The sequence below is a fragment of the Wyeomyia smithii genome, chromosome 2 (genome assembly GCF_029784165.1).
Source record: "Wyeomyia smithii strain HCP4-BCI-WySm-NY-G18 chromosome 2, ASM2978416v1, whole genome shotgun sequence".
In the NCBI taxonomy this organism is placed as follows: Eukaryota; Metazoa; Arthropoda; class Insecta; order Diptera; family Culicidae; genus Wyeomyia; species Wyeomyia smithii.
This window is the reverse complement of record NC_073695.1, coordinates 200,171,720-200,184,769: the sequence shown is the minus strand read 5'-3', so window position 1 is coordinate 200,184,769 and position 13,050 is coordinate 200,171,720. Positions and strand designations below refer to the sequence as shown.

Below are 13,050 nucleotides of genomic sequence, written 5' to 3'. Positions count from 1 at the left end.
CACCTGTAATTCTTGCGTTAAATGCTTTGCCACGCCAACCAACCCGGCGCGATCATCAATAACAAAACCTTCCACTCTGCAGCAGAACTCAGCGTACTACCTATCGATGCGATAGCACCGAGAGTGCCGATTTAGCAGAATGGGCATAATGACCCTTGGACAGCTACGACGACGACGACGGCGACGACGACAATCGCGAGCAGTGTAGCATTTTATAAGTAAAATAAATCATTATTGTTTTAACTCGTAAACGTAGCAGGTCGTCCTCACGTCAATCCGAACATTAATTGTTGCAAGCTTATAACTTATATATATATATATATATATATATATATATATATATATATATATATATATATATATATATATATATATATATATATATATATATATATATATATATATATATATATATATATATATATATATATATATATATATATATATATATATATATATATATATATATATATATATATATATATATATATATATATATATATATATATATATATATATATATATATATATATATATATATATATATATATATATATATATATATATATATATATATATATATATATATATATATATATATATATATATATATTTAGGCAACATTTGTTTAGTTCGAGGGGTCGTCCATAAATTACGTATTTTTTCAATGGGGAGGACGCCCGATGGCACTACTAGTGGTCAAAGATCATATAATTCTATAAAAAAAGAATAAATTGCCGAAAAATATTAAACATTGAATTTCGTGCCTTATGGACGGCCCCAAACAAAAAATGGATGCCAAATTCGTGTTCAGCGCCCCAAAATTATGTCAATACCAAGTTTTTGTCGCATTTATCGACACTTTTTTTGCTTGGCCAGCCTTTGTATGGAGTCGCCCCACTGTGCAGCCTCGCAAAAAATGTCTTCACGACAGATCCCGTCGACGTAAAAGTGACCTTGACGTGTTATTTTATTGCAGGCAGTATCCTAAGGACGTAGGACCACTTGTTTTGCAAAGTTTTTCAATAACTCTAAATTTTTCTGCGCTTGAATGTATGCAATGGGCTGCAGTCAACTTTATACACACTACAACCAAAAGCTATGCTGCGAAAACAAGAGCTCAGTGTTTTCGTTACCTTCTGGGACGGTCGTATATTTCGAAACAAGCGAAAACTAAATTATATGTATCAATTTTTTTGTTATCATTTTATTCAAGAATGATGCGTTCATTTAAAATGCCCTCACTGTGCTATTGGTAACCTCACGATAGCCCACTCAATTTTGCGAAACACGTAACATTTCTGGATGAAAAGGTATACCTATAAGTACATTTTTCGCAGGTGCTTGGAATTGGTTATAAGTTAGTCGATAAAAATTAAGACTCAATGATGGTAGTAATAGACAGCACCAATTGGATATAGTTAGAGGAAAGGCTCTCGCTTACATTCTGGTTCACATTCTTATCCGTTAGAATGAATAAATGTACTATGGATATCATTTACCTAGTGTTTCCGTAGTGCCATAGAAAAAAAACAGCGTTGATATAATAGTTTTCTACTTATTCTTAGATGGTTCTTCCCTGCGGTACATTCGTCCGAGGTCAAGCAGCACGGGACTAGGTTTTATTCATCAGTTTGCAATGTTATATTTGATGAGGATTATGTTTTACCCTTTTTAAAACGCTGTCTGGCTTGAGCCTTAGAGTACCGATTTCTGGGTGGCTTTGGTTCGCTTCCACCAATGTCTCCGTTTTCCATGTCTTCGTCTTTGGTTGACTGAAAATCTGAGCAGCGAGAAATAACATCAAAATCAATTAACTAAATTTGTGATTGGTTTTTAGTGGTATTACCTTCCAATAGGTTTACCGGTGGTTCTAATAACCCTTTTCGCTGAAGTTTAGTGTAATAACGTATAAGTTTGGCTATTCCGAACCCAATCGCTGCTACCACAAGCACAACGAACACCATCAAGGAAGTGTGCTAAAAGTAAAAAAACACTCAGACCATCAGGAAAGATTATTTTTCAATGTAAGCACGTGTCTGATAATGAAAAAATGCACTGAAGCTACACGATCTTATCTTACGCCTTTAATCCATTTTTACCCATAATACTACCTACCTTAATAGCAGGTGTCTCCGTTAGTAACATATCGGCAAATACGATACACATCCCCACTATGCAACCGATGCCCGCTCCCATCGCAGGCGTTCGTTTTTCCTTCTCAACGTCCTGGTTGCTAAGTTCTGCTGCTTTCCTAGCGGCTTGTATGATCCCCATGTCCTGCGGTTGCAACTGTAAAGCTTTTCCATATGACAATAGTGCTGTGTCATACTGTCCTACTCCGATGTGAACCTCCGCCTTTCGGTAGTATCCCTTCGCCCAGGTCGGATTGAGTGCTATCGCTCGGTCCGCATCCTCATTGGCATAGTAGTATTGCTGCATTTTCAGAAATGCCAGCGATCGATTACTGTACAGAATTGCATCGTTCGGATTCAATTTGATAGCGTGCGTGTAGTGCAAAATTGCCTCGGTGAAGTTCCCGGCTTTAACGCATTTATTACCCTGTTCCTTGAGTTCATCGGCGGACAAGTTCAGGTTACTCTTGCCCTCTTTCTCCGGGTTAGAAGATTCCGTGGAAGAACTTTTACTTTCCTGAATCGAGGCCGAAAAAGTATGTCAACAAATTAATAAACAAGGACAATCCAATGGTTTTTCTCTCGACTTACCATGACTTTTGAATTATGTGCAGTGCTGTCCTCCGGCCTAGAGGCAGTGATTTTAGATTGTTTCGTCTAGTGCACTATTGGGATGATTTATCGATTTTTGTCTAATTAAAACACATTTCACTATGACCTGCTAACATTATGCTGCCATTTTTCGTCGAGGAGCAGCATAAAAAGTGGGTGGTGATATGGGTGATACGAACGAGAGGATGTTTTTCATGCACTGATCGCTGAATGTCACTGTATAACAAGACGGTATATTAAAAGGCGGCGACAGTTATTTTATATAGGGTAACAAAGATATTTTTTGAACACGCATTGAGGAAAAAAAAAAGACTAAATACGCTACTGCAAAAAGGTTATATCAGATTAGAAATAAATTTGTGCATTCCTTTGTAAAATGAATTAAAAAGAACACTCTTACGCCTGGAATTTCCTGGATAACTGGATATCAACCATCTCTTTTTTACAAAAAATATGCTTCAAATGATTGGATTGTAGAGATGTATATATTTTGTAGAAGATTTGCATATTTTTAGAAATACACTAAAGTCGCTTTTTTCGCGGGGGTTACATGCCGCGTAAAAAAACAGGAGGGTTGTGTGCAAAGCCACGACCGCAAGGTTGAAGTAGAATACTTTTACAAGAAAGATAACCCGGCTGCTTGCGTGTCAGTTATTTTTTCTAAACGTTGACTAATCAGATCAATCGAATTTTGCGCTTCAACAAGGATTGACCATTTTCAATAATATAGTAAGTTGCTTGTCATGGTTGGGGCTTGACAATTTTAAAATTTTAAGATGAATTTTTTTCGGATGTATTGCTCATGACTGAAGGAAAAGATAGTTCAGTACGTTCTGAGACACGGAAATAAAGTAAAATTTATCACTTTTACAAATTTAAAAATGTAAATTAACTCCAGAGAAAACATTAACGCTTTAATCATCAGGTTTTTATTGCATCCTGAAAAGGACAATTTGTTGTTTAATTTAGTATCGGATAAGATGCCGATTACATCTTTGCGTTATCACTGACTGTGGGTACAAAGTAGTCGTTGTGATAAAGTAAACAGTGAAATGCTGATATAACACTCAAAACTAGACGGCTCACGTGTTGTCATAATGGGTCAACTTTTCATTGAATGCATTTACTAGTGCCCACTATCGCACAGAGACTGCATTTCACTAAAGTGCCTCACTGCATCAGCCGCTATCGATGCTGAGATCCGCTGCACAGTTGTGGCCGCTATACGCTGCCATTGGTATCCACTGTCCCTGCATCAGCTGGCCGAGCTGCTATCGTTGCTGGGATCCGCTGCAAATAGTGCGCTATCCATTGCTACGCCACAGCTGTGGCCGCTTTCCGCCATCGTTGGTATCCACAGCACTGCAAGTGCTGCTGCTAAGGGAGGACGACTGCTGTTGTCGCTGTCTAGAACTATTATGAGCGGCTTCGGCTGAAACAGTCTCTTTCATAGGCCAAATAGCATGTTTAAATTTGCAAGGTATATGATTCTGTCGACCGTGCTTGGGAAGTAATCATATAACGACCAATCAGAGATCGAATTTTTCGTTTTGACAAGGCTTGACTATTTTCAATAGTACAATAGTGTGAATAATAAAATTACAATTATCTTATTTTGGGAAGAATCTTAAAAGATTTTTCAATCTATTGCTGCAAGAACGAAGGAAATCCATCGAATACTAACCGATTTATTAGCATTTGAAATTGCACATATTTTTCCCTTTTTTCGGTTTTAGATTTTCATTTCACATCCCTATGTAGCCAAACATCCTGAGAGAAGTATTCTACTTCAAAAAACCGCGTAGAAAAAAAACGCGTAAATTCCGGAATCCGCGTAAAAAAAGTCAGGCAGTTCGTAAAATGCCACACTTACATTTAATCACCGAATTCGTTTCTTTTTCCACCGACTTTTCAACAGCTGAGCGCTCGGTAAAACGTTCGGTAATATAAACCACTACCGACCGATCAGTAACCAAATTGTTGTTGGTTTCTGTCATTATTACCGATCTAATTTGTGAAAACGGCGAATGCAATTAGTTGCCAAAACCACCGATCAAATCTGTAAGTTGTGTAAGACAGTAGCGAAAGATCTGTGATGTTTGTTATTTGTTCACTTTTAATTATTTAAGAAAACCAGAAATATGATGTAACGTAAATTTATATTAATATTTTTATTCAAATATTATTAAAAATTGCAACTATTGAAAACTAAAAAAATCAAAAATCGACGTTCGCCGCACCAAATTTGTACGAGTGAAAATCAATTAAACGTTTTTACTGCTGTGGACTGTGCATTAACTTCATGCCAGTTGTGCTCAGAATTTCAAAGCCGAGGATCTTCCGGATGTGTCAATTAACATGGCAGTGTAAACTATTTACGTAGCATGCAACAGATGCTCGGAAGTAGAAGCAAATAATGTGCTGGTTTGATGCCTAAAACATTTACAAATTTTATCATCATATTCTTACGAAAAATTTGTTCTATGCGATCATCTTCTTGCTGAAGTTGTTGGAAAACGTCCTTCAATTTTTTTTCGCAGGAACTTCAATGTTCAAACGAACCGAGAATGTAACTTGACAACCAGAAGGAGAACAACAAATAGAGAACATTTGACAGCCCTGGTTGGTCCGTTAGTTTTTTACCAATATTCGGTACAGAGTCTCTGATTCGGTAATAAAAGTTTAATTTACCGAACAGTTCAGCAGAAAGTATAGCAGGATTCAGTGAAATTATTTGCTGAATACAGAAAATGTGTAAAGTTATATGAGTTTTACAAACTACTCTGTATTTTCTCAAACTTACCGATCGAAATTGTAATAATAATTACCGAACTTTTATCATCTGATTGAGTGTGTGGTCTATATAACGCTAGGTCACAAAGTATTGTTTGCGATCTACTATGCACTGCCACGCTGAGTAGTAAAAGCTAGCCAAACAATGCACAAAGGATTCTTTTTTTCTCTTATAATACTTACGAAAAATGAACCACATAACATGGTGAAATTGCTTCATTGATTAAAAGTGGAGATCTATAATCTCCCATCTAGAATGAAGAGACAACAAGTAAACGAATTCGAAAAAAATTCGAGAGAAATGAAAGAGTCCTTTTGAAATGTTTCTAGAGATTCAACAATTTTCATTTTCGAATGCATTTAGAATCCCCCCGCGAGATCTGCCACTTTAATGTCAAATATGACTTTGACATCAGATTTGTTGGATTGCGGTCCGATAACAGCAAAGTTGTAGCAGTTATCGGTCTTGCAGTTAAAAAGCGTTGCAGTTAAAAGTCTTGCAGTTATCGAACGGCGACTGTACTTGGAATGTGTAGAAAATATTTTGGATTTTTTTTAATCAAATGGTAGTTGAAAACCCTGCTTTACAATAAATATTTCGTTGTTTTTATATCACTTTTTCGTACCTTTCGACTTTCAAAAGGGCATTACTCAGAAATGTACCGTACCACGATTTATAAAATTTTGACTAGAGATTCTGGACGTCAGATTCTCTGGTACATTTTTTATAATAATGGTCGGTGGGAGCATCGTGGTAAGTTTTTAGTTTTCACGCAGACAGACGTCCAAGCTGAGTTCCAAACTTGTGTAAAGTTTTTTCTAGTAGCGATCCGTAACCAGATAGCGCTACCAGTACCGCCAGCCTCGTACACCAGCGAAAAAAAATGTATTGTGGCGATAAGGTCTCCAGGCGGTGCTAGTGTACAAGTGATTTATAGCGCAATTTACTTTGAAAATTTACACGGAAATTTTGATCAATCTTGTTCTTGCTTGGACGTCTGTCTGTGGTTTTCATTTTAGTCCCCTAATTAGCGCCGACATTGAAAGAAAAAAGTTTTTCTCCGTTCAAACGGTATTTCGAAATATCTCAGCTCTGCTTGGTGATAATATTCAAGTGTGTAAGACTCTATCTACGCTCATCAGTGTGTTATTTAAGAAAATAGAAGAAAAACATCGATAAACCAACAGATTTTCAACATTTGCAGAACAGGCCATGTTATTTCGAATAGTTGTTGTTTTTTCAATAGATTGTTTCGAGTGGGTAAAGTGAGAGTATTTTGTAGAAAAAAAAGAACATCATCAACATATAACAAAAACAATAATGGCATATTACAGCCAACCAGTTTGTTCAAGCGAAAAAAAGCGAAACTTTTTTTTTCTGGTAGCATGCACCAGAGTATTTCTGAAATATGTTTTATCTCGTTGCGTGCATGGATTTTATCTTAACGAATGTATTCCGGATAAGTTCACGGCCACGAACAATGTTTAACAACGTTTTTTGGTTGTTGTTTTAACAACGTTTTTGGTTGTTGCATCTACCACCGACAATATTTTTACTATGCAAAACATTGTCAGTGACTTCTAAATGTATGGGAAAAATGCCTGAAAAAATGCTGTTAAGATACATAACAACACCCCTTTTACATGGTAAAAATGACAAAAACAATGTTTTTTATTGTCCTGGAAAATGATATTTAATGTAAAATTGATGTATTTACAATGAAAAACGTAGTTAAATTATGGTATAACTATGTACAATTACAGCAACTTTTAAGGTTTTTTTGATTTTATTTTCTCGGGGTTGCCAGTGTAACTAAAAAAATGTTGTTACATAAAACAAAAGTTAGTAAAATAAAAATTTGGTCTAAGCCGTAAATTCAGGAAGCGCGAGTTTTATAATTGATGTACGCTAACATGAATATTACTAACAGGTCATGAAAGTTATTATTACTGGCAACATTTAATTATTTTGAGGTGCATTACTACAGTCCCTATAGAGTTCTCCAGGTGCGTTTGTATTAGTGCGATGTTTACGTTTCATTTTTTGTTAGCTGTAAGAATTTTGTCATCTGAAAGAGAGCATAAAAAATTACCGAGTTTGATTCACACTCTCACAAATTTCAATATACAGTGTAAATCGGGCCGTGTCGTAGTGTTTGTGTGTTTTCGCTTGGAGAACTCTATATTTACAGTCTAGCGGAGTGGATTCGGGAACCAATTTAAACTGTTATAACGGGAACTAGTCATTGGAAATTCAATACGACTGGTTCCCGTTATGACAGTTATAATTGGTTCCCGAATCCACTCCGCCAGACTAGTAAAACATACAGTGACTATATTCATTACACGTAATAATAAACCTTATTATTTTTTAAAACCACAACGAATACGGAAATTTTTTGCGTTGAATAACCATCAAACCACCGCGATACTTTTCAGTTATAACAATATTTATTACTAAAAGATGCTTTTTTCACCTGGTTCAAATTGACATCCAATTATGTTTTTTTTTGACAATCTCACAGCTTTGTATATGTTTCTTCCTCCCAGGTTACTATCTATATAACATATGATTTACAGCTGGCGTAAATTTTTTTCTTGTGGATTACCTGTTTCTACGTCGAAAAAAATATGCATTTGTGCTAATTTTTCAGTACCTCGAGAGGTGTATTTTAAAGGCTGTATTACACTCTTTGACCAAGCGTCAAATATTGGTCTCTTTTTGACAGATAAAAATTTAGTCAAAGATATTTGTTTGTCACTCTCCAATTTTTGAATGTGTCAAATAACAATGATGATGTCAAAGAAATTCGAACATTATGTCAAAAGGTCAAATGTTTGACCATTGGTCAAAGAATGTAAAATAGAGCGTCAAATATTGGACTCTTTTTGACAGATAAAAATTTAGTCAAAGTTATTTGTTTGTCACTCTCCAATTTTTGAATGTGTCAAATAACAATAATGATGTCAAATAAATTCGAACATTATGTCAAAAGGTCAAATGTTTGACCATTGGTCAAAGAATGTAAAATAGATTTATCGTATCGCATTCAGATCAAATTCTACTGCAGCTTTACATTAACCTGCATCTGTTTTTTTTCTCGGTTAAGATAATTATATTTTCTAATTTGGGTATAACATGTAATGACCGTGAACAGTCAAAAACTGTTCGTGAAAGATATGAAGTATCATGATTTTTGTACAGCACTAATTTAATTTTTATGGTAGAAAATGCTCATGTTGAAAACAATTTTGGTTCAGTGTAAAGTGCAGTAGTACACCCCTCGGCAGGCTGTCATGTGTCGGAAAACATGAAATAATAACTTATTTTATATCATTTTTTTATATGAATTAACTTGAAATAATATATTAAACAAAGCGTAATGAAATAAAAGTATATAATTTTAATTGAATACAGTAGCATTTAAATATAATTTCTCAACATTGCGATTACCATACACACAGAGAGAAAAGGAATTTACTTGACGCTGTCAAATCCCGTGTCGGTTTCAAAACAGAGAGCTGTCAGCGCTCGGTTTTGAGCAGCGAGAGCATCGGCGGAGCGAATAGGTAAAACCGACCCTGCACTTCGTGAGATTTTGGCGACCCGAAACATTTTTTTTACCTTTCGGCATTCTCTTTCTCTTCGGATTTACACTAACTGGTTGTTGCCGAGTGTCTTTCGCAAATCAGTCGCAGTGTGTGGAGTGCGGGAAAAGGAACTGTGTGTGACCCGCTGCGCGTGCCAGAAGCAATCAAAAGAAGACTAGTAGAGTGTGCAGAAGAAGAAAAATTGCCCCTCAAGAGAAGAAAAGGATAGGGATTAAGTGCGCCGCGACTCTCTTTTCGTATTATTTTTAACAATTAGTATCCTGTTTCAAATTTTCCTTATTTATCACGGTTTGTACTGTTCTCTTCACCCCCAAAACTAACCATCGCTCCTAATCGCCAGCTAGTAACAGTTTGTGTGCAGTGCTGAAAAAGACACCGTTCACCTTCGCGTAATCGTTGATTTCCTCCCGTTTTGGTTACATTAACTACGGTAAATTGCATCAGTTTTTTTCTCCAATGGAAAGTTGTTAAAAACATTGGAAAATTTGAGAAATTTTGTGTGCCAAGTGTTCGAAACAGAAGAGCAGCAGCGTTAAGAAAAAAAAAAACGAGTCCAAGGCTGACTCTGGAAGTGCGAGCGAACGAGTACGAGTGAGTGATAGTGAGAGCAAAAAACTGCTGCTTGGTGGAATTTCCCAAAAAAAGTGCTTAAAAATGTAGTTTTTCTTCCTAGCAACCAGCAGCTTAATTATTTTATTATGAGTTTCTGTCGAATATGCACAATTTGAATTTCGTCGTCATCACGACCGAATCTGCTAGCTTTGAACTAATTTCGCACTAAATGTTGCTTAAATTTATAGTTATTGAGGTTTGAATTATAAATATTTCCATGAAAAGCAAATTAAAATTTTTCGTGTACGTGCTAGTACCTGTTAGCATATGTGTGCGTGGTCAATTAGTAGAGTAAAAAAAGCAAAGTAAGACGAGTGAGTCCCTTAAAAAGGGGGTGACTCAAAAGAGAAAAAAAAACAAAGAAAATGAGAAAGGAAGTTTGTTGGCGAAAACAGGAATATTTTCCTTTATAGACAAAAGTCAAACAAAGGAACCAAAAGTCGTTCTATTTAGTGCGCCCTGAGCAGAGCTAGTAGTCCTTGGGTCACAAAAATTTCGCTGTCATTTTCGACTTTGCGAATCTATTTCAAAGTTCGATGTTGAAAATCAAAATCTAGTAAATCTTATCGCAAATATTGCTGCTGTCGCTAAAAGAAAATTGCTTGCACAAACAGAAATCTAGCAGATTGCAGGAAAATTTTGAGTTTTCCCTTCCTCTTTTTGCGTGTGTGGTACACACCAACACATCAACGCAGTGCGCTACCACTCGCACATACTCGAGGTCGCACGTCTTGGAAAATTAAAATTAAAAAATCCCCATTTCAGAGCAGCAAGGAAGAAGGAAAGAAAGAGAGAGAGATTATCCTCCGTCGTAGTGAACCGCGAGTGTGATTGAAAAGAAAAATATTAAAAGCAAAAAAATTGATATAAATCTCGCGCGCGTGTGTGAGAAAGTGTCTGAGTGTATTACTACTGGTACATGCATTACCATCAATACCGATACAGTGCAGAGAGCAAGATATAAAAATATTTCATTGAATTTTTTACGTGGCAAAAAGGCGAAACGCCGATTGCACTGTCGTCGCAGCACTACTAGCCGTAATACCAGCAGGCCTCGCTAATTCCCGACAGCGACGAATAAAAACTTCCGCAGCTATCCTTTGGTCACAGAATCCAATATTCCAACAAAAAAAAAGCAAAAAGAATCATCAAAAATCCTTCCAATCAAAGCAACAACTGTCATTGCTGTTACTGATCGTTATTTTCGACGAGCGCACACAGGCACGTAACCCCACAAACGTCAGACCTGCCGCCTGTCGAGGAGAGGATACAGTGCTGAGACACCTTTGCGTTCGGCCTGTCTCGTGCGCGCTCTCTGGCCCCTTGTCCCCCATCCTTTCTGCCCATTGTCGATAAGTGCTAGTGTGTTGCTGTTGTCGTCGTCGTCGTTCGTCTTAGCACAGCGCTCAAGATGGCTGCCCTGTGCGCTGGGAACTATGGACTGTCCCAGCAGCAGCAGAATCCCAACAGCAGCAAGGAGTTGATCTTCGTCAAGCTAACGGACTCGGCGCTTCGAGCGATCGAGGAGTTTCAACGTAATCAGGTTAGTATGCATGTAGATTACATCGGGAACCCTTGAAACCTTGCGAAAAACACAACACCGAGACAGCATTGATAAGAAGCGATTGTTGCACAATGTTACCCTACGGGGGGCAAGATTTGATAAACAATGACCTAGAGATTGGGTAAAATGTGAACGATTGAGGTAGTTTCGAGTTAAGGCCCGAAAACACACACGGCGTGACAACGCCTTCCTGACGAAATTGTCAGTACCTTCTTGAAACCGTCTAATGTGCCTTCTAGCATCTGCCACCTTCCGCTCGTCTACACGGAAGGCGCAATCATGCCGTCTCAAACCCCACCGTGTGCTAACCATCTTGTCGCCATGCCACCCAATTCATGTTTGTTTATGTTTGTTGGAAGAAAAAATAAGGCAACACCAGCACTAGAATCACCAGCAGGCGGAAAATGATACAACACGGCGTTGCCAGCGCCTTCGCCAAAAGAAGGCAACACAAGACCGTGTGGAAGGCACGATGCGTATACATGGAAGGTAGCCAAGTACGCAGCCGAAGGCGGCGAACTGCTACCTTCTTCGACTGCTACCTGCGCGATTACGCCTTCTAATTTGTATGGAGAAGGCATCATTACGCCGTGTGTGTATTCGGGCCTTTAGACCACTCTCGTTTCGTTCCGTTCTTATTTGTTTACCCACATTTCACTTGGCCGTTTTCATTGGTCCAAATGCTATTTACATTAGAAGGTGTGCTATTTTCAAAATAAAAAAGGAAACATTGCAAATAGCGTGATCATTTCGACTGTGTAAACAATAAATGGGCATGGAATTTTTTAATTCTCGAATTGGATTTCATAATTATATCTATCTATAGGTGTTCAATATCCTGTATTTGAAATAGGGATGGGCGATACTTGTATCGATACCAGCGGTATCGATACATGGAGCCAAAGTATCGAGTATTTTGGCATCGATACTCGTACTTTGCCAACGATACTTTGAAACGATACCGATACCACCGATGCCTTCTATTGGGGATAGCCAACGGTATCGATACTTTGGCCAAAAACATCGAGTATTTTGGCATCGATACTTTCTATACCGATACAACGAAACTTGGTATCGTTTTGTGCAAAAGTATTCGAGTACTCAGGTATCGATACTTCAGACAGTATCGCCCATCCCTAATTTGAAAGTAATCAAAGTGTAATGTTACACATTTGGAACACATATTCCAATTGTAGAGCAACATGTCAAAAGGATCTATCTTTTAACCACCACGGCTTATTAAACACGTTCCATGATATATCCTTTACACCATTTGATAGCGGAGAATCTAATCTAGTTTTTTAAATAAAACCACGTCGGGAATAGTTACTTTAGCTGGACTATTAAACAAATATAGAGTAACATGTCAAAAGGATCTATCTACTTTCATCGATTTTCTTGATTGACTTTTCATTTGTTTTATAGCTCAGCTCAAGTAACTATTCTCAACGTGGTTTTTATTTAAAAAGCTAGATTAGATTCTCCGCTATCATATGGTGTAAAGGACATATCATGAAACGTGTTTAATAAGCCGTGGCGGTTGAAAGAAACCGGTCGATCAAAGCAGATAGATCCTTTTGACATGTTGCTCTACAAATGAAAAGTCAATCAAGAAAATCGATGAAAGTAGATAGATCCTTTTGACATGTTACTCTACAATTCTGAACATGTTTCAACATCGGTTCCAGACAAACAGCTCGATCATTGCGTGAGATTTAGTAT

General features: G+C 37.2%; 2 protein-coding genes across 10 annotated transcripts in view; one reads left to right on the top strand and one right to left on the bottom strand.

Moving 5' to 3' along the window:
- Positions 1–1,178: 1,178 nt before the first annotated feature.
- Positions 1,179–2,958, bottom strand: LOC129723055 (uncharacterized). The gene is made up of 4 exons (XM_055677001.1): positions 2,727–2,958; positions 2,119–2,652; positions 1,850–1,979; positions 1,179–1,783 (listed from the first exon to the last, which is right to left on the bottom strand). The coding sequence occupies exons 1-4, from the start codon at positions 2,727–2,729 to the stop codon at positions 1,659–1,661; spliced, it is 792 nt and encodes a 263-aa protein (XP_055532976.1). The 5' UTR covers positions 2,730–2,958; the 3' UTR covers positions 1,179–1,658.
- A 6,263-nt stretch (positions 2,959–9,221) lies between these two features.
- The window catches only part of LOC129725776 (RNA polymerase II elongation factor Ell), a 196,365-nt gene continuing 192,536 nt past the window's right edge, over positions 9,222–13,050 (top strand). For 2 of the 9 annotated variants that reach the window (XM_055681968.1, XM_055681959.1), the window contains exons 1-2: positions 9,222–9,582; positions 10,530–11,307. In XM_055681968.1, the coding sequence (XP_055537943.1) occupies positions 11,176–11,307 (132 nt within the window). In that variant the 5' untranslated portion in view covers positions 9,222–9,582; positions 10,530–11,175. Of the gene's footprint in view, positions 9,744–10,529; positions 11,308–13,050 lie in introns of all 9 variants that reach the window. The other 7 variants (XM_055681964.1, XM_055681961.1, XM_055681962.1 and 4 more) reach the window with 7 other exon arrangements.

Bases quoted from the DNA above. Each gene is read 5' to 3' on its own strand.
- LOC129723055 (XM_055677001.1), bottom strand. The intron at 1,980-2,118 runs GTAGGTAGTATT...TTTTACTTTTAG, and splicing joins CGGAGACACCTGCTATTAAG to CACACTTCCTTGATGGTGTT. The intron at 1,784-1,849 runs GTAATACCACTA...CTCGCTGCTCAG, and splicing joins ACCGGTAAACCTATTGGAAG to ATTTTCAGTCAACCAAAGAC.